Source organism: Elephantulus edwardii, unplaced genomic scaffold, assembly GCF_000299155.1.
Source record: "Elephantulus edwardii isolate Elephantulus edwardi_28Jun2011 unplaced genomic scaffold, EleEdw1.0 scaffold00212, whole genome shotgun sequence".
In the NCBI taxonomy this organism is placed as follows: domain Eukaryota; kingdom Metazoa; phylum Chordata; class Mammalia; order Macroscelidea; family Macroscelididae; genus Elephantulus; species Elephantulus edwardii.
Window position 1 is genome coordinate 1,445,460 of NW_006399962.1, and position 20,748 is coordinate 1,466,207.

Consider the following 20,748-nt stretch of genomic DNA (forward strand, 5'->3'; position numbering starts at 1 on the left):
GTTGACTGTGGAACAAACCATCAATTATGTGCAAGTTCACACTAAAGCTAAAGAATGAAAATAAGTCCATGAGAGCCAAATTATGACCTTGAGTCTATCCCACCTGAATTTAAAAACCATCTCAAGAATAGATTTGATCCACTGAACACTAACAACCAAATAACAGACAAGTTGTGAGATGAAGTCAAGAATATCATCCATGAAAAGAACTAACGGTCATTAAAAAGACAGGGGGGAAAGACCAAATGGGTCTCAGAGGATACCCTGAAACTTGCACTAAAACAGAGAGAGGCCAAAATAAAATGAAGACATGCTGAAATAAGAGATATGAACAGAGGACTTAGAGGGGCACACTGCGGTGGTGGTCAAGACAGCGTAGTACTGGTACAATTGACAAACACATACATCAATGGAATAGAATTGGCAAACCAGAAATCAGCCCATCTACCTATGATCAACTGATTTTTGACAACGAGATGAAATCAGTCAAGTGGGAAAACGACAGCCTTTCTAACAAATGCAGAAGAACATCTGTAGAAGACTCAAGCAATATTCACACCTCATTCCATACACAAAAACCTACTCAAAGTGGATCAAGGACCTAGGACTAAAACCAAGGATTATAAATTTCATTAGAGAAAAGCTTGGAAGAACTCTAGAAGCGCTAATCCACAACATAAACAGTCTTCCAAGCATCCTGAAAAACCTACAACCAGAAGATAAAAGAGATGAATTGGACCTTCTAAGATTAAAATCCCTATGCACATCCAAAAACTTCTCCAACAGGGTCAAAAGGGAAGTCACAGACTGGGGAAAAAATATTTGGTAATGAAAGTTTTAGTTTAATTGGTTCCACAGTCAACACTATTGGTAACAGCAGCCAGGAAATCAAGATATGAATTGCATTGGGAAAGTCAGCTGTGAGGGACCTCTCAAGAGTACTGAAGAGCAACAACGTCAGGCTGGAGACTAAGGTGCGCCTGATCCAGGCTATAGTCTTCGCAATTAGACGCTATGCATCAGAGAGTTGGACAGTGAATAGGGATGACAGAAAGAGAATTGATATCTTTGAGCTGTAGTGCTGGAGAAGAGTGTTGAATATACCATGGACTACTAGGAGAACAAACAGGTTTGTCCTGGAGAGGGTGAAGCCAGAATGCTCCTTGGAGTCAAGGATTCTGAAGCTTCGTCTGACATACTTTGGGGATGTAAGGAGGACCTGGTCTTTGGAGAGGGACATCATGTTTTGGAGAGTGGAGGGACAGCACAGGAGAGGAAGATCCTAGATGAGATGGATCAATTCTGTGAGTGAAGTGGTAGGAATGAGTGTGTTTGAGACAGTGAGGTTGGCACAGGATAAAACAGCGTTTAGGGCTCTTGTACATAGGGTCGCTATGAGTCGCAAGCAACTTGATGGCACGTAACAACAACGACATGTTTGATAAAATACTTATATCTGTAATTTATAAAATACTCAAGCACCACAAAATAAAGGTAAACAACCCAATTGAAAAATGGGCACAGGATATGAACAGACACGTCACCAAAGAAGACATTAAGATAGCCAACAAACACATGAAGAAATGTTAAAATCACTAGCTCTAAGAGATATGCAAATCAAAACAACTATGAGATATCATCTCACCCCAGTAATAGCAAAAATTAACAGAACAGCAAACAACAAATGCTGGCAAGGTTGTGAAGAAACTGGAACCCTTCTTCACTGTTGGTGGGAGTGTAAAATGGTGCAACCACTATAGAAGGCTGTATGGAGCGTTCTAAAAAAGTTGCAAATAGAAATACCATTTTACCCAGTAGTTCCACTACTGGGAATATACTCAAAAGAAACCATAACTGCCACCCAAGCAGGTATATGCACACCACGTTTATTGCAGCTTTGTTCACAATAGCTAAGAGTTGGAAACAACCCAAGTGCCCATCAACAAAGGGATAGAGAAGCTGTGGTATATTCACACAATTGAATACTATGCTGCAGTGAAAAACAAGAAACTCATGAAATACTATAGAAAATGGGTGACCCTGGAGGACATTATGCTGAGTGAAATATCTCAGTCACAAAAGGACAAATATTGCATAGTGCCACTGTTATAAAACAGGACTGACATCGGGGTTGAGGGGAAACTAAGAAAGGATAAATAATGTATACTGCATTGAAATAGATGAGGGAGAGAACTGTTTAGGAGGAATATGATTAGGTATTATTGTCATGACAAGAGTCCAGAATGAAAGCTGCATTATAGAGTGGACTTGAGGGAGGTGGGGAGATTGTGTGACAATGAAAGAATTTTTTTTTTTTTACTTTTCAAAGAGAAAAGCGAACTAGGGGGATTGGTAGGCAGGGAGGAAAGTGTACAACAACGAATGAATGAAAATCCAAAGTCTCTGTAAACTTTTATTAAAATAAAAAATAAAAAGACAGAGTAAAACATCATAATGAAATGCACAAAGACCTGGACGGTTCTAAATCAGGAAGAGTATGCATCAGGACTGTATCCTTTCTCCATACCTATTCAATCAGTATGCTGAGCAAAGTATTCAAGAAATTGTACTTCTGAAATCCAAAGAAGAATGTGGCATCAGGATTGAACATCAACAATCTGTGTTATGCAGATGATACAACCTTGCTTGCAGAAGATAAAGAGTACTTGAAGACCAACAGTCATTCTAAGGGTGGTTACAAAGTCATTTTTAAGTTAAAAAATGAGTTTTGAGTTCCAAGAGTATCATATTAATTAAGATCAACAAATATTTTCTGAAAAAATTTGAGAGCACTGTTAGGGTTTGTTTGGTTTTTTTTAATTTATCAACTAGCCTAGTGGTAGGAAGCTGAACTGCAATCCCAAAGGTATGCTGTTCAAATCCACCAGCTGCTCCAAGGGAGGACAAAGCACATCTCCTCTCATATGATTTACTGTCTCTGAAAAATCACTGCGGGGTCAGCTACTGGTAGGTTCCAATTTGATGGCACACACCACCATCAACAGCAGCTAATACAGTAACAATATATTTTCTCTATTTGACATGCTTTGAAATTCACCGATTAAAAATTGAAGCTATCTAAATTTAAAAATTACTTTGGGGGAAAAAAAAATCAACCCTAATCCCAAAATTAGGGAACTCTGGTGGCCTAGTAGGTAAGGAGTTAAGCAACCAACCCAGAGGCAGCAGTTTGAATTCACTAACTGCTCCAAAGGAGAAAGATAAGCAATTTCTTATGCAATTGACAGCCTCTGAAAACTAGCTAGAGGTTTAGCTATGAGTTGATTCCAAATCCATGGCAATGAGACTTTTTCTTAATCCAAAAACTATTTTTTCTGATACAGTCTCTGCTAGCTTTGTACATATGTACAACCATTTGACTATCATTCTGTGTATAAAACTTGCATATTATTTCTTTTATTAACATCCTACTTTGGGACCTCAGTAATTTTATTATTCAACTAACACTACATTAGGGAGCTCTGGTGGCCTAGTGTTAAAAAACTGGGTTGTAACCCAGAAGGCCTAAAGAACGAATCCACCAGCTGTTCTATGGGAGGATGGACATTCTCCTTCCATGCGATTAACTGACTCTGAAAGCCTGCTGGAGGGTCAGCTATGCGTCGACTGTGACTCAACAGCACAAAGTAACAAAAATATTGCATTGAGATAATATACTATCACTTACTTAGTAAGTTTAGAAATGCTTTACAAGAAAAATGCTTGGTGCAAAAGGTATTTCAAAGTCAATGCCTTGGATAATACAGGATTAAAAGAGAACTTTAGGAAAATTAGGCTTTAAATATTTCTATGTTAAAATCTTATAAAGTTATAAAATTATAATAGACTGTATTACAAATTTAATGTACTGCATTTACTTTTTCAAAATCTAAGACTTCTCCAGAAAATTAAGCCATATGGTTTCTATATATTTTGAGAGAAAAGCAGGAAACGGGGACACTGATTATTGAACAGATTGTTCCCAATATTTATTCTTTGAATGTTCACATCATAACAGGGTCTCAGTGAGTCCTAAAATAAGGTCAGTGTATATTCCTTTCATTTAATGTCTAAAACACAAGTATCAATAATGGTCACCTACTAACATTATATAAGGGCTCAAGTCACAGATTTATAATTAAACTTTAAATAATCACATAATAAAAAACAAAAATACACAAATAATAACTTTTTTAAGTACACTACAGAAAATTTAAACATGGCATTGTTTTTTCTGATCACATATTAGAACCAGCATTTTCTTTGAGCTATCTGCATTTAAATAATCATTTCTAAATTATTTGTCCATCTGAGAACTCTTAATATCTTCAAGATCATTAAAGTTCTGTCTTATAGAATGTCCTTATTGTCATATATTTGAATAGTAACGATCACGATTTTGAAAGTCTCTGTGAGCATATCTTGCATCAGTTTTGCTATGGGGGATCCTTCCAAAAGGTTCAAGGTCATTGAAACAGGATTCAAACACTTCATCAACAGCCTTTTCGGCAACTTCTTTGCTGATATTCCTAACAGCCAGGATAGAAAGAATGGCTCGGTCTCGCACACAAGTCTAAAGAGAAAGAAAAGTATGTAGCTTTAATTCTGTACAAAAATTAACTATGAAATAATAATTTATACAGCATCTTTACAACATTTCCTCTAATTTTTAATAATAGCTTTATACAACATGTGAACAGTTAAAATTCATTTCCTGTATCAATGTCTATCATTACAAAAGAGATGAACAAAGAAATAGAACTCTTATGTTATAAAATATGCTTTGTCCTATTGGAAATTAATTAGGCATAAGTAAGACCTCCTTTATCTGCTCATCTTTTCCAGTAACATAATTAGAGGTTATTCTTTGATATGCTAGACAGTGTCTGCATTACAAATTTAACGTATTGCATTCACTTTCTTTAAAATGCTCATCAAAGGGAGCTCTGGTGACCTAGTGGCAAGAAGCTGCACTGCAATCCAAAGGCACACAGTTCAAATCCACCAGACGCTCCACTTGAGAAGGAGGGGCAATCTCCTTCTGTGCCAATCGAATCCAACTTCATGGTACACAACAACAATAACCAAAAAAAAAGCTTATCAAGACTTTTCAAAAAAAAGTAGCCCATATAGTTTCCCTATACGTTTTGCGCAAAAAGCAGAGAGCAGGGGCACTGAGTTCAACAACATACACACAAAAATATTTATAAACATGCTCCCAACTAAATTTTTCATAGGGTTTAATTAGACTTAAAGATAGATTTTTATTTGTGCCTCTCTCTCCTTTAAATGTTCAGTTTTAGGCCAGTGAAGCCTAAAACTTTAGGAAGCCCTGGTTGTGTAGTTCATATCCACCAGAAATTCAACAGAAAGATGAGGTAGTGACCTCCTGTAAATATTTACAGCATAGGAAACCTGACAGAGTAGGGTAGTAGTGTTTTACATTGTTTTGATTTTGCTTTTAATGCTAGAGAACTTTCCACCTGAGGAGAAGGCTCAAGGCAATAGGAAAACTCTCCAAACTTAGAAAGTGTCATTATTTTTAAGGAGGAAAAAATATTTTAATCAAATTATTCCCCCCCCCGGGACAAAACATAAACAAATTATTGTATGGAAACCAATAAAAAATTTTTTTAAAAAATCTTGTTTCTCCTCAGTGTTCTTTATATAAGAATTCAAGTTTAGTTCTAAAGAAAATAGTTTACCTAATGTTGTTGTTGTGTGCCAGCAAGTCATAGGGATCCTGTAAATATGGGCTCTGAACCTTGTCCTACCCTGAGTCAGATACACCTGACCCCATTGTCATGGTCACTGTGTCAATCCATCTCATCTTCTGTACTGACTCTCTACCTTTCCAAGCATGATGTCCGTCTCCAAGGACCGGTTGCTCCTGGCAACATGCCCAAAGTATGTGAGACCAAGCTTCAAAATCCACGCATCCAAGCAGTGGAATTGCTGGGTCAAATGGTAGGAATGTACTCTAAAAAAAGTGGAGTCACAACTCAAAACAGATGTTTGCACATCCAAGTTTACTGCTGCATTACTCACAATAGCAAAGAGACAGAAGCAACCCAAGTGTCCATCAATAAACGAATGAATAGAAAAACTATGATACATCCACAATGGAATATTATGCAGCAATGAAAAACAATGAAATAGTAAAACATTACACAACATGAGGATATTATGTTAAGTGAAATATCTCAGCATAAAAGAATAAAAACTGCATAGCGCCACTGTTCTAAAACAGGGCAGACATGGGGGTTTGGAGAGGGAATGAGGAATGAGTGGATAGATAATGAACACTGAATTGAACTGAAGAAATATATGATTACACATTATATGAGAACAGTTTGAAACAAGAGGGGCATTTGAGGGGTTGGGGAGGTAGAAAGTAGGGGGAAATGTGCAATAATGAATAGTTTTAAATTCATTTTAAAAAATTATTATTTTTTTTAAAATTCATGCCTCCAAGAAACAAACTGGTTTCACCAAGAATAAAGGAAATTTCTCCCTTCCAGAAAAAAAAAAAGGCAGGGGGGGAATGTGTCTGCTGGAGCCATTGGTCAACGTGGACCAAAATTCAACCCTACTTCCCTCCAGATGGGGGAAAAAACCAAACTTATTAAAATTTAAGTGTGACTGTGCAAATTTATAATCAGGTGCTATATCTGCTGTGTAGGTTTCTTGAGTATAAGCTGTAAAAAAAGGAAGGACGCTGTTCTCTAAGATGCTTTTCCCCTAACCAGACTCCCACTGCTCCATTATAGTGTCCATTCTGTTGTAGAGCTATCCATATTCTGCTGCTGCCGACCAGAGCTAAAAGGAATATGGACTCCTCTTTCAAAGACTGTGGACCCTCAAACTTTAAACCACATTATCTGCTTTTCTAGGGGTATAGGAATGCATACCCTACTTATACTCTCTCCACTAACAGTCAGAACACAAAGTCTGCTCAAATTCTGCCTAAGCTGAATTTTATTCATTTCTTCATTTATTAGATCTATCACTACAAAGAGAAAGACAAGAGGAACAAAGAAATATAACTTATTTTATAGAACATATTCAGTTAAATTGGAAATTATTTCACCCAAGCTGAATTTACTAGAGACAGATTCAAGGGCATAGAAGACATGGAGCACAAGACAAATTAGTTTAGGGCAAATCACTGCACTGACTTGGTGCAAGCTTAAAGCATGTGTCCTATTTGAATCATCATCCTTTCCAGACAGATCTATCTTATAGCTCCAGTTACTAATAGACAGTGTTTCCTTTCAGTTCACTATGACTTTCAACCCTCCACCCCAGAGTTTAGTTATTCTTCTTCTCTATGGAACCAAAATCCTTTCCACTGTTTTGTCAAACTTATCTTGCCTTTATCCATTAAATTCTGCTACCTTGATGCCTCTATATCTCACAAATTGGGCCTGCAAACTCTTCACACAGCACATCCTCTAACTAACATTTCCCCTGAGTGTGGACACAGATCCCCTTGGCTACTGAGTTACTCAGACTCATTATTAACTGTTCAGTTCTATATTTTCTGTCCCCATTACCATCGGCAGTGATTTCACTTCTACTACTTATCCACCCATATTCAAAAGCATCTCAAGAGTGAAATCATGGCTCTTTTTACTATTCAGATCTCTCCATTAGTCATAGAACTTTCCCTGAAATTATAAAACATAATTAAATTCCACCTATTTGGCTTTTTCCCCCCTAACTCTCTTCACACAAGTAGTTCTTTTCAATTTTATATACTAAATGTACTTCCCATTATTTTATTATTTTCACTCATAACATTCAAGGACAGAGGGCTTCAGAGGTTAGGGTTTTTTACCTGATGATGTCGTTTTAATCCAAAATGTAACCTGAATATTTCATTTACCAGTGAGCAGTCTCCACTGAGGTTAGCAGCTCGAATCTATCACAAAGACACAAGACAAATAAAAAGAAAACAGATGTGCATGTTCTACATCTTTATAGTAGTGACTGATTTAAAAAAAAAAAAAGACACTAAGAAACTAGTATTTCTCTAAGAGAGTATAGGTAAAATTCTCTTAAGAGGTTTTGGAAATCTATTCGCTCACAAGTACTTAAATTAAGAAAAATCAGCAAATACCCATTAATTATTCAAGGGACTAGGGGGGAAATTCAATCATCTACCAAAAGCAATTTACTAAATTTTAAACTGTAGCCTTACTGGCAGAACTAATTGCTTCTAAAACCAAAAGTCGGAGAATTGGACCTTAAAACTCATGCTCCTCAAGAAACAAATTACCAAATTTTTCTTCAAGACACAAATTACCAAAAGGACTTCAAAAATGCATTCTTCCAATGATCTACATATTGAATTTCAAAGTGACTTTAAAATCTGAACACTTTAAACATGTGAAACACCCAGTCCTAGACAAAATCACTGAAACTCTTGTACCTTTTCCCTTCAAGCCTGTATAATTCATGACCTTCCTCAAGAGCTTGAATGTTCTAAGAAAAATTAAGTGGTAGATAGAAAGCATTTCTCCATCCAATGCAAAGAATCAAGAATATTCCAAACAGTCATAATGAAAAGCATGACAGCCTAAAGTCAAGATTTATTTTCTAATTAGCCATATTTTTAAGAGAAAAGAAGCCATTTTAAAAAAAAAAATCTTGCACCTATCCATATAGATACAATAGTCTGCCTGTTTAGGTTTTGCTAGCTCACTGCAAATGGAATGACCCACTTCCTGTTACTTCTACAGGAAGATGGCCTCATTGCTCCAAGGAGTTCAAGGCACTTAACACACTTTGAATAGCCAAAAGGCATTAATATTCATAATTCCCAGAAGAGAAGCTTATTTAAAAATTCAGGTTTAGTTAATTCACCTAATAATATAAATTATAATTAGATGAAATGGGGACCATTTGTTAAGAGATAATAAAGTAATCATCTAAGTTATAAGATGCAAACTTGAGATTCATATGGGGGGGGGTTTGTTGTTTTTGTGTTTTTTTCTCTTCACTCCACATTGCACTCTTCAAGTAATGAACTCCACGTATGAAATGCATACATCCCTGTAACAACATATATGCATGTGTGTTCTTCTGAGAGCAATTCAAAGCACGTAACAGTATCTTTTTATGCTGCGGTTTTGAGACCCACTTAAAATGATTATGCTAAATGTTTTATTCCAGGACAAGCAAAAAGAAAAAAGAAAACCTATGGTAGGAACTAGAGCAAGCCAGTTAAAAGGTCCTGGTTATAATCCTGCCAGGCTTGAACTGTTAACTACAGAATTTAATGCACTGAGTAACTTCCTCACTTTCCAAAAATATAACACAGGGAATAGCAATAATAGTAGGCCCCTCGGTATGTAGCTGTGAAGATTAAATAATAATTCATACTAACAGGTAAAACAGCATTTAGCACATGTTGTTGTTTGTGCCAATGAGGAGCTGGATATGACTGATAGCTGACCCTCCACTGAGTTTTCAGAAGCAGTAAATATCTTTAAGTTGGCAGCACAACTCCTTACCACTAAGCAACCACGGTTCCCTATCTAACAAACTGTTATTATTGTTGTCGTTAAGTACTGTCTGAGTCAAACAAAACTTATAGTGATCCTGTGAACAAAACATGTGAACTCTGTTATATCCTGTGCCATCCTCACACTTCTTGACACACAAGAGACCACTGCAGCAGTTACCATGTCAATCTACCTGGTTGAGGGTCTTCCTCACCTTCGTCGACCTTTCACCCTTCCTAGCATCACATCCTTCATCCTTCTCCAAGGAACAGCCCCTCCTAACAACATGCCCAAACTATATGTAAAAGATAGCCCTCAATAAATGTTATTTTTATCATAATTACAAACCTATTGCCATTGAGTCAATTCCAACTCCTAGCAACCCAACAGGGCAGATGTGAGCTGCGCCCCTACCAAGGGTCTTCAAGGCTGTAATTTTTATGGAAGCAAATTGCCACATCTTTCCTCCAAAGACTCCCTGTTGCTGTTGCTATTGCAATTGTCAGGTGTTGTTGAGTATAGAGTACGACTCATAGCAACACTATGAACAACCGGCCTGAACACTGCCCTGTCCTGTGACATCCTCACAGTCTCTGACACACTCAAGCCCATTGCCACAGTCACAGTGTCAACCCACCTGGATGAGGGTCTTCCTCTCTTTGACTGCCCCTCCAACTTTTCAAACATGATGTCCTCTCCAAGGAATAATCTCTCCTAGTAACATGCCTAAAGTATGTGAGATGAAGCTTCATCAACTAGTAGAGTTCAAATCACCAAGTTTTTGGTTAAACAAGGGCAAGTGTTTAAACACAGCACCAACAGGGCCCATTATATAGCTTATTCAATAGGAAAAGTCAACAAATTCTTACCACGATTAAAGTCAGTCATCACTATTAGGACTTAAAAGTTATTTACTAGAATCCTAAAAAATCTTCTTAAAATGTCTCTAGCTATATTTGAAAATTACTTTCAATGATAGTTAAAACAAATGCAAGACTAAGGTGGAACTATAACCATAAGAAAAGTTAAAAGATTTAATAAATTATATTTGAGATAAAATTAAGGTTAGGGTTAAAGTTTGCTAATCACTTGCTAAAACTGGAGAGAAAAAAGTCTTCTACAATGAAACTTACCTCTGAGCAGGCCAAATGTCTGATGTTGGTAAACCAGTTGACATGAGCACGGCAGTGATCAAAAGCATGAATGAGTTCATGAGTGACCACTCGGTTCATATGAGCCTGATTATGGATATTATTTTGGCATAAAACAATCTAGGAGACACCAAAATAAGACAAGTCACGTTTTCTAAAATCTTCTCTCATTTCCTAGAGTCCACAATCTTCCCTACATTAATGAGGCGGGAAGGAGCACCTGCCTGGAATGTCTCTGCCCACTCCTCTCCACCTACCACAAACCACACCCATGCAGCAAGACCAAGCCCTACTTATAGATGCTCCACTGAGCCTTCCTCAATCATTAACTTACTCCTTCTTCTCTCTGTGGACAACAGTAAGCACATGAGAATAAGGACACTAATTGACATTCCATCCTTGCCTTGATGGCTAACCACAACAAACTGCTTGAACTCTACAGCATAATGATTATGAGATAGGTTTTGGAGTGAAGTAGACAGGTTCAAATTCCACTCCTTAGTAACATGGTAACCTTGGGCAAGTTTCTTAACCTCTCCACGCTCAGTTCCTTCAATTAGAAACAGGAGATAATCAATGTACCTACCTTACAGGATTAAATTAAAATATATGTAAAATGCCTATTATCAAGCTTCTGAATGAGAAATGAATGAACAATGAATGCCCGCCAGTGTTCTCATTTCACTAGCATTGTCAGGAAAAATCCCCAGAAAGAATATCAGAAAGAAGTGCAAAAAGCCAAGGGCACACTGACTGAGCAGGACCCTATAAGAATAATAAAGACATAAGGGATCCTAATGATAACAGTTCCCTTTTACTGCATATTTACTATGTGCCACTAGGTTAAGTGCCAAATAGCTTATATACATTCATTCAACATTTAGTATTCAACCAATATACCCTGAGAACTTATCCTAAGTCTTACAGAATTTATAATCTACTGATGTAGAAATTAAACAAATATTTACCAAAATCTGACTTTATGCAATGGTATTTATCATGAAGAAAAGCCCATGCTACAGCACATATAATGAGGACGTCTGGCATGCTCTGGAGGGCTGGGAATGCATCGCTGCAGAAGGAATGGGATCTGAGATCTAACAGATGAGTGGGAGTTAAATTTGAGAGGCACAGAAGTAGGCATTCCAGACTGAGGAACAACATATGCAAAGGTGAAGGAGAGGCTGGAGGAGCAGAATGTTTGAGAGGCTGAAAGCAGGCTCACAGAACCAAAGCCCGGAGGGTTGGAGGTTGCAGGCATGAGACAAGGTTGGTGCAATAGTGGGGCCCAAATCACTGAAGGCCTGTCCTTATCCTAAGGGCAACAGGAAGCCACTGAAAGCGGGTTGGAGGGGGTGGGTCTTCAAACAGGGAGTGCTTTCATTTTCTTTTTTTAAAAATAATAATAATGAGGAGAACGTATAGGAGATAACCAACATAGGATGAAGAGACTATTGCTGTTGTTGCTGTTACTGTTATTACTGTTGCTGTTGTTGTTGTTGTTAAGTGCTCTCTAGCTCTGACGGCTTAGTGGTGAAGAGTAGTGCTGCCAACCCAAAGCCAGACAGTCTGAACCAGCTGCTCCACAGGAGAAAGAAGGGCAATCTTCTCCTTGAAATTTACAAACTTCTGAAAACCCACTTGGTATGAATGGTTCCAACACAACACCACCTAACAACAACCAACCACAACTCACAAAACGACAGATTAGAACCCTACCCTTAACCAATGTTGTTCTCATGATCTCCACCATGCTCAGGCCACTGAAGTATTCTATGAAAGGAAAAATGGCATATGAGCTAGAAAGGTGAGAACAAGTTACTTAGGAGACAAAACTTGATGATAGACAGAATACGGGAAGGGATCAGAGACACCACAAAGAAGCCCTAAATTTCTGGCTTGAGTAATAACATCAGTGATGGTACCATTCACTGAACTACATAAAACTAAAAAGATCAGGTTAGGTGGAAAATGATAGTAAAAAGTCATGAATTTAGAAGTGGGTATGTAAGATCTGAAGTGCCTTTGAGACATAAAAGTGTAGGTGTTAACCTGGCTCTTACTGTCTGGGAAGCTCAGACCTAAGAAAATAAATGAGATTCCCTTGGCAGAATACAGAGCAAGAAAAGAATGAAATCTAACAACAAGCACTATTGTTGTTGTTGTTGTGTACCTTCAAGTCAGAAATGACCCATAGCTGATTCTTTGGTGGCTTTTCAGAGACAGTAAATGCACAGGAAGACAATCCATCCTTCTCATGTGAGCTGGTGCATTCAAATTGTGTGCCTTTGGGATTGCTTTGCAGTTTCTTACCACTAGGCTACCCGAGTTCCCTAATATACAAATACTATTGTAAATAACACAAATGCTGCTGTTATGTGCCACTGAATCAACTATGACTCATAGCGACCCTATGTCCAATAGCTCTGAACCCTGCTCTATCCTGAGCCAATCTCACCATCTCTGACACACCTACCCTCATTACCCCTGTTACTAAGTCAATCAATCTCATCTGGAGTCTTCCTCTCTTGAGCTGTCCCTCAACCCTTCCAAACATGTTATCCTTCTCCAAAGACTGGTTCATCATGGCTACATGCCCAAAGTATGTGAGACAGAGTCTCAAAATCCTTGCCTCCTAGGACTAGTTTGGTTTCACCTTCTCCAGGACAGACCTGTTAGTTCTCTTGGCAGTCCATGGTATGTTCAATATTCTTCTCCAGCACCACAAGTCAGAGGTATCGATTCTTCTGTCCTCTTTGGTCACTGTCCAGCTCTCTGATTAATAGTAAGTAACTGTAAAGACTATGGCCTGGATCAGGCACACCTTAGTTTCTAGACTGACATCCCTGTTCTTCAGCACACTAGATAGGTCCCTGACAGTCAGATTTTCCTAATGCGATTCATCTTTTGATTTCCTGACTGGAGCCAAGAGTGTTGACTGTAGAAACAAGTAAGCCGAAAATGTTAACGATCTCAATCTCTTCTTCATCTATCACTATGTTGCCAGTTGGGCCCGTGGAGAACCTTTGTATTCTTGATGTTGAGCTTCAATCCATATCGCAAACTACAGTCCTTGACCCTCTGAAGCAGATGCTTCAGGGCCCCCTTAGTTTGAGCAAGTAAGGTTGTATCATCTGCATAATGCACGTTGTTGATGTATCTTCCTCCAATGTATCTTCCTCCAATCATTTAAGGGATGGAAGAGGAAGGTAGGCTAACATAGGAAAAAAATGACAAGAGCACTGTGAACTCGGAATCCAGGGAATTATCTTCGGCACTTCCTTCTAAAATATGTGCATGATATATGACCCAGCACTCCATCCTAGATGTTTATGTTGGGAAAACGTTTTCACTTGTGCACCAGAAGAAAACGACAAGAACATCCATAATAGCATTGCTCCTAATAAGAAAACAAATAAGAGTACACACTAGTATAAGCATAGAGTGGAGTATGACACAATGAAATAAACTAGAGCTATATATAACATGGAAGACTCACAAGCAATGCTGAGCAAAAGAATTGTTAGATAAAGTATACATAGCATTATTTAATTTACATAAAACTCAAAGTATTCCATTTATAAAGTTAAAGCAAGAAAAATTAAATAACACACTGTTGAGGGTACAGACAGATATGTGATAAAACCACTTACAAAGCAAAGAATGATTACCACAAAGCCAGGCCAATGATGCAATAACTCAAAAGTTAGCAGTTTGCACACCCATGTTTATTGCAGCTTTGTTCACAATAGAAAGGAGTTGGAAACAACCTAAGTGCCCATCAACAAACGAATGGATAGAGAAGCTGTGGTATATTTGCACAATGGAACACTATGCGGCATTGAAAAACAAGGAACTCATGCAATATTATTCAAAATGGTTGACTCTGGAGAACATTATGCTGAGTGAAATATCCCAGTCACAAAAGGACAAATATTGCATGGTGCCACTGTTGTAGAATGGGACTGACCTTGGGGTTGGGGAGAGACTGAGTAAGATGGGTTCACTAATGTATACTGCACTGAAACAGAGGGAGAAAACTGTTTAAAAGAGATAGGTGACTAGGTATTTCTGTCATGACAGGAGTCTAGAGCAATGGCTACATGGTGAAGTGGACCTGGGGGAGGGTTTGTAAAACAATGAAAGAATCTTTTCTTTTACTTTTCCAAGAGGGTAGTGTTCTGGGATGGGGGGGAGCCTTGGGAGGGGACAAATCTACAACAATGAATGAATGGAAATCCAAAGCCTCTGTAAATTTTCACTGAAATTAATAACAAATTTAAATTTAAAAAAAAAAGAATTAAGTTAGAGGAAGGATGGCAATGGATTTATAACTGCTCAAGCTAATAACACTATATTGTGGCATGGAGGAGGAATAGTGGAAATGTATCCACATTTACAACATTCCTCTTACCAAAAACATTTATGGAAAATAGGTACTGCATTGGAACATATATCTCTGGATTGGAAATGATGATATTGTTAATACTTCTAGCCATAAGCTTAAAAGATTATAATGTTAAAAATTATTTGTTATACATTTGCTTAAATTTTTCCCTCTTTTAACAACTGGGATCTAGAGGGAAGAGAAAAAACCAGAGAATGGCCAAAATTATTGGGGCAGCTATTGCTGCCAGTTTAGGGCCTGTATCAGGAAAAGGAACTCTTACTCATATACAGTGCCACCCAAAGGTAATAAAGGAGGTCAGAATTGCTTCCACTGTGGAAAGCTGGGCCACTTCAGTAGACAGTGTCACAGACGAGAGCCACAGATAGGCAAGGGAGTAGAGAGGAAGCTCCCACTCACTTGCTTTAAGTGTGGCTCTGAAGGACACTTGGCCAAGGTGGCCCACATCAGGTCCTCGTGGCAGACAGGACTGACAGGCCCCACCTCCCAGCTGGAAACAAAGGAGGACACTTCAACGATTTAGATCCTCCCAGAAGAGCCGTGGATGAGCATGAACATTACTGGTAAGTATATTCATTTTCTCCTGGACACAGAGCCTACTAATTGGTCCTAAAAGCCTTCTGAGGTCCCAACTCTTCTCACTATCTCTTAGTTGTTGGAATAGACGGAAAACCTCATAAGCAGTTTCTTATTTCACCTCTACCTTGCATGTGAACTTCCGAGTTTTAAAACAGCCCAGTGGTAGATGGAATTTGCTCCAGGAGTTAAGAAGCATAAATGACATAGCTGAGCCTCTACATCTTGTGGTTCCTAACCTATACACTATAATAGACAAAGTGCTAGTCTATAGGCCTTTTATTATAAGAACCACCTTCCCTCTGTAACTTGATTTGTGCCACTACTAGAACCTCTACTCGGAATATTATTGCTTGTTAATTTTTTACTCATGTACTTTTAACTTGTTAAATTTGTGTCTTCTAGGTTGCAACACCTCCATGATACATCTTCAAGGATATGAACATGTACGGCTAAGCACAATTAATAACAGTGCATCTAAATTCCAAAATCAATCTCCATAATAGTCTATGTGTTTCCTATTGCCAAAGGGGCCCTTTAGAGTAGTGAGAGAAGATCTTCACCCTGAAACCCACAGCGTCCCTTTTCAGCAGGAAGTAGCTAAGACAATACGCCATCCCTTTTTCCTTATGAATCAGGGTGAGTCTCTCTCAGGGAGGAGTGATAGGGAATGGCAAAGGACACACTGACAAAGGAGATTAATCAGAACTGACTTTGACAAGCACTGTGGCAATTGGACAATTAAAACAGACATTCGGGTGGCGGGGGAAGAAGAACAAACTGGGGAGGAGGGTAGAGAGAATGGTGCAGCAATGAAGGAATGAAAACCCAAAATCCCTGTAAATGTTCATTAAAACTAATTAAAAAAAAAAAGTTAGCAGTTTGAACCCACCCATGTTCTACAGAAGAGAGGTGTGACAGTGTTAAGACTGACAGCCTGTATGGAGGTTAACAAGATTGATAAGCCCTACATAGTAGGTCCTACTTTGAACTGTCACTAGAAATCAGAATTCAACACTAGGCAGCAATGGTTTTGGTGTATATAATTAATAATAAAAATATAATTTGAAAAATAAAAGGAGAAAGTGCCCACTGTTTTTTAACACTGCTGAAGAAATCCAAAAGGTCTGCTCTATTTAACCACAACAGGAATGAATTTATGAAGAATTATTTTGGTCAGATTTATAAGTGTTATGATTACAAATTTATAAATTACTAAGAAAAAAAATATATAAAAGACAAATAGCTTGCCCAGGGCCTCACAACTAGTAAGTGGAAGAACTGGGATTAGAACCAAATCTATCTGACTCCAATACCCAGATTTCTAACCCTTTTGCCATTCTTCTTTATCCCATGATTACCATATTTCTAATGTAAAAGATAGTATCTACTGTGCAAAATACAGAATAGTACAAAATAAAAAGTATATATAAAAAATTCTTAGGAGGAAATACTGTATAGTTAAACTTAGGTTGTATCTCAAGATAAAAATAGTTACTTTTAACGGTTTCATCTACTCTTATCACATGACATCATCCACATACCACCTAGAAGACTCTCACAAGCCTTTAATAAATTAAAATAATAATAACATTAAATACTGGAATAAGCATTTTTATAAGGGATAATTTCATTTAATTATAATTATTCTATAAAGTAGATAAAATTATTACTCCTATTTTACAGATGAGAAAAACCTACTTTCCTTATAAAATTTTCAAAGGTGTAACACTTCTCACTGTGTAAAGGTGAAACTTTCAGTTTCATATTTATATCTTTCATCACACCTCTCTTTCCAATCCCCTAGCTCCTCATGCATTCCTGCCCTCTAGATACACTAGTCAGATACCCCTGACACACCTTGGGTTTTCCCAGCCCCCTCTGGCTTATGCTGCCCCTGTGCTGGGCAGCAGTATGTCTTTTTGGCACCCCCGCCTACCCTTAAAGGGGGCTTTACACCCTTTAGCTGTATCTGCTGGCACTTCTTGGTCACTATCCCATTCTGACAATCACGCCCACCTAAAATAGCTGCCTCAAATTTAAAAATTGTGTGCACTTTTTGAATCCTACAAAAACAGCATGTCCAGCATGAGGTGCTCAGTAAATATCAAGAGAAAGAGTTGGAAGGAAGAAAACAACTGGGCAAACATGCCTACCTGAGAAGATGAAGCATCAAAACCTCCACTGACATTTCCATTACAGTCTTCACAAGAAAAGTGTCTTTCTTTCGTAACGGCACTAAAAGGCAAGAGTGAATTAAAGAGACAATGACCAGAAGTGTGCACGTGTGACTGAGGAAACAGCCCTGGGTCAGGAGTCAAGAGACTTTTCTGGCAAGTTTTCTAGCAGCTAATACACAAGAAGCCTTAGGAATGCAACTGAACACCTGCATGACTCCATTTTCTCATCTGTAAAATAAAGAGACTATCTCTGCAAAATCTATCCTAGTTCAAAGTCTAGGAGTTTTGAATTCCCCAAGTGGAAATATATTGCAGATTCTGCTCTTGGGCCAGAATATTAAGTCATTTCCTCAAAACCTCTCAAAGTTGAACACATGAAAGTTTTCTAAGCAACAAGCTGAAATTTCATCTCTGTTAAGAACAATGTCTATACTATTATAAGACCACTATTATAAAAAGTTCCTTTTCTGCATGGAAGGAAAGGTTTATGTACAAACAGAATCCTTCTTAGATGGTTACCAGAGATGGGAAGGAGGGATAGGAAAGTAAAAACTAATAAACACCTAAGTTGGTTGAAGGGAAAGACATTATTCATAAGAGGTTGGTCAGACATCATTATTCACTATATAAATCAATTACAATTGGTGTTCTAAAACAAAATATATATGAATGATTGAATGAAAAATCACTATAATTTATAATCTTTCACTCAAATTTAAAAAGGAAAAACAACAAAACTAAGCTATTGTAGTTGGAAGGTCAACTTTGGTAATTAAGCAAAAGAAGGAGCAAAGCCAGAGATCAGGAGTTAGGGCAGAAGACATCGGCAAGAGAAGGGCTGTCTGGAAAGAAGAGAGCTGATCACTCTACCTGCTGTACAGAAAGGGGAAAGTGGCCTCAAGTAAGAAATATTAATTCATTTTTATGATTTTTCTTTTCAAACAGTCAGAATAAGGCAAAATATTTCAAAAAGATATACTTACCAACCGGAGTGCTTCATAGCATCAAGTAGAAGTTTAACATATGGATCTAAAAAAAGACATTAATTTGATTAAATATAGTGACTGGAAAAATAGCACCAATTAAATATACCTACAGCTCTGGTGGCCTAGTACTAAGAATCTGCACTACAATCGCAAAGGCACAAGGTTCAAAACCACCAGCTGCTCTGCGGGAGGATAGGCAATCGCCTCCCATGTGATTAACTGTCTCTGAAAACCATCTGCAGGGTCAGCTATGGGTTGGTTCTGACTCCACTCATTATCTATCACTCTGCATTTAAAAAAAATTGACTACACAGTGCCTGATGGCAATGACCAATGGCAAATGTATGGGCAAGGGACTGGTAAGCGAGCAATGAGGGCAGCACCACCTGGGGGCTGAAGCTGGGTATGGAGAAGCAGCAGAGGTCCAGACAATTCAGAAGGGTAGAGTGGGACTAGGGGCATAAGAGCATGACGGCCACGTCCATGAGCCCAGCCTGCAGGACTGAGCAGACTGGAAGTGCTCATGGCTGCCAGAACGAGTGGACTAGATGAGTTCCACAGGCTGGCCTGTGATACAGGAGGAAGGCTCCTTAAAGTACCAGGAAAAGCAGGGAGGCAGCCTAGCAGTGCAGAAGCTGCAGGATGCAAGCAGAAATTGCAGAAACAGGCGAAGGAGGACTTGTGCACGCTCCTACAGCAGCCAGAGCAGGACAACTCAGGACAGCTCTGAGAAGCAGAGTGTTCTGGGGCACAAGAAAACCATATTGTGACAGGAGTGGTACCTCAGGCAGGAGGCAGCAATCCAGGGAACAACCCCTACATGCCAGGAGAATTACTAGATGTTATGGAAGGCCCAGCCTGTTAGGTCTCACTCAAGCAGGAAATGCTCCTAAGGGTGCAAGAAGTAAACTGGGTACCTGGGGGATAAGTGGCTTGAGCTGTCCAGACAATATACCTGGAGGGGAAAAGAGTCCTGGAAGGAAAGGGTTGGGGGTGTCAAGGGTCATAGGACCAGGAAGCACAAGCAGAGGAGAGGGGAACACTAGATGTTAAGGCTCAGAGGAGTAAAACATTGAGCCATGTCTGCAGGGAAGCTACAGAGGGCAACACATAAGGAAGTTATTTTACATACAATATTTTTTTTTAACAATGACCTAACAATGTCAGTAAGTGAGGAAAGATATATACAACTCCCAGGTCTAATTAAATAATGTCATTTTCTTCTTTTTCTTACTATTACGTGCTGTCATAACTAACTCATAGGTGACCCATCAAGCAGGTTTTCACAGGCTGTAAACAGCACAGGAGGTGACTGCCCATTTTTCTCCCAAGGAGCAACTTGTGGATTGAAACCATGCCTTCAGGTTGGCAGTACAACTCCTTACCACTAACTATGCCACCAGAGTTCCAATGTCATCTTAGCACTGATAAAAAATGGGTGTGAAAAGATAAATTTTAAATTACCATAGATCTTTAACAAAATAAAACACTGACATAAACGCCAACATGGGTACCACAAAGCATTTAGATTAGATCAGTAATCAATTACATGGTATTACAGTATATACCAAAAAGATTAAGGGAATTTGGGGCCACCTCTTCATCTCACATACGTTGAGCATGTTGTCAGGAAGGGTCAGTCTTTTAAAAAAGGACATCATGCTGGGAAAGGTGGAGAATCAGAGAAAGAAAGACGCCCAACAAAAAGGACTGCCACAGTGACTGAACAACGGGCTCAGGCATGTCAGAGATGGTGAGGATGATAGGACAGTGCAAGGGTCAGGTCTGTTGTTCAAAAGGTCACCATAAGTCATAGACAACTTGGGGGGGGAGGGGTTTGTGCGGGGAGAAGGGCGCAACAATGAATGAATGGAATCCCAAAATCTCTGTAGATGTTCATTGAAATGAAAAATAAACAACCTAAATTAAAAAAAAAAA

At 38.5% G+C, this 20,748-nt stretch overlaps 1 protein-coding gene across 1 annotated transcript in view; it reads right to left on the reverse strand.

The window, feature by feature from the left end:
• Nucleotides 1-4,369: 4,369 nt before the first annotated feature.
• LOC102852713 (mitochondrial inner membrane protease ATP23 homolog) overlaps nucleotides 4,370-20,748 on the reverse strand; it is a 26,500-nt gene continuing 10,121 nt past the window's right edge. The window contains exons 2-6 of the mRNA XM_006897555.1: nucleotides 18,808-18,853; nucleotides 17,801-17,882; nucleotides 10,643-10,780; nucleotides 7,841-7,924; nucleotides 4,370-4,573 (exon numbers count right to left, since the gene is read on the reverse strand). Coding sequence (XP_006897617.1) covers nucleotides 4,370-4,573; nucleotides 7,841-7,924; nucleotides 10,643-10,780; nucleotides 17,801-17,882; nucleotides 18,808-18,853 — 554 coding nt within the window. The remainder of the gene's footprint in view (nucleotides 4,574-7,840; nucleotides 7,925-10,642; nucleotides 10,781-17,800; nucleotides 17,883-18,807; nucleotides 18,854-20,748) is intronic.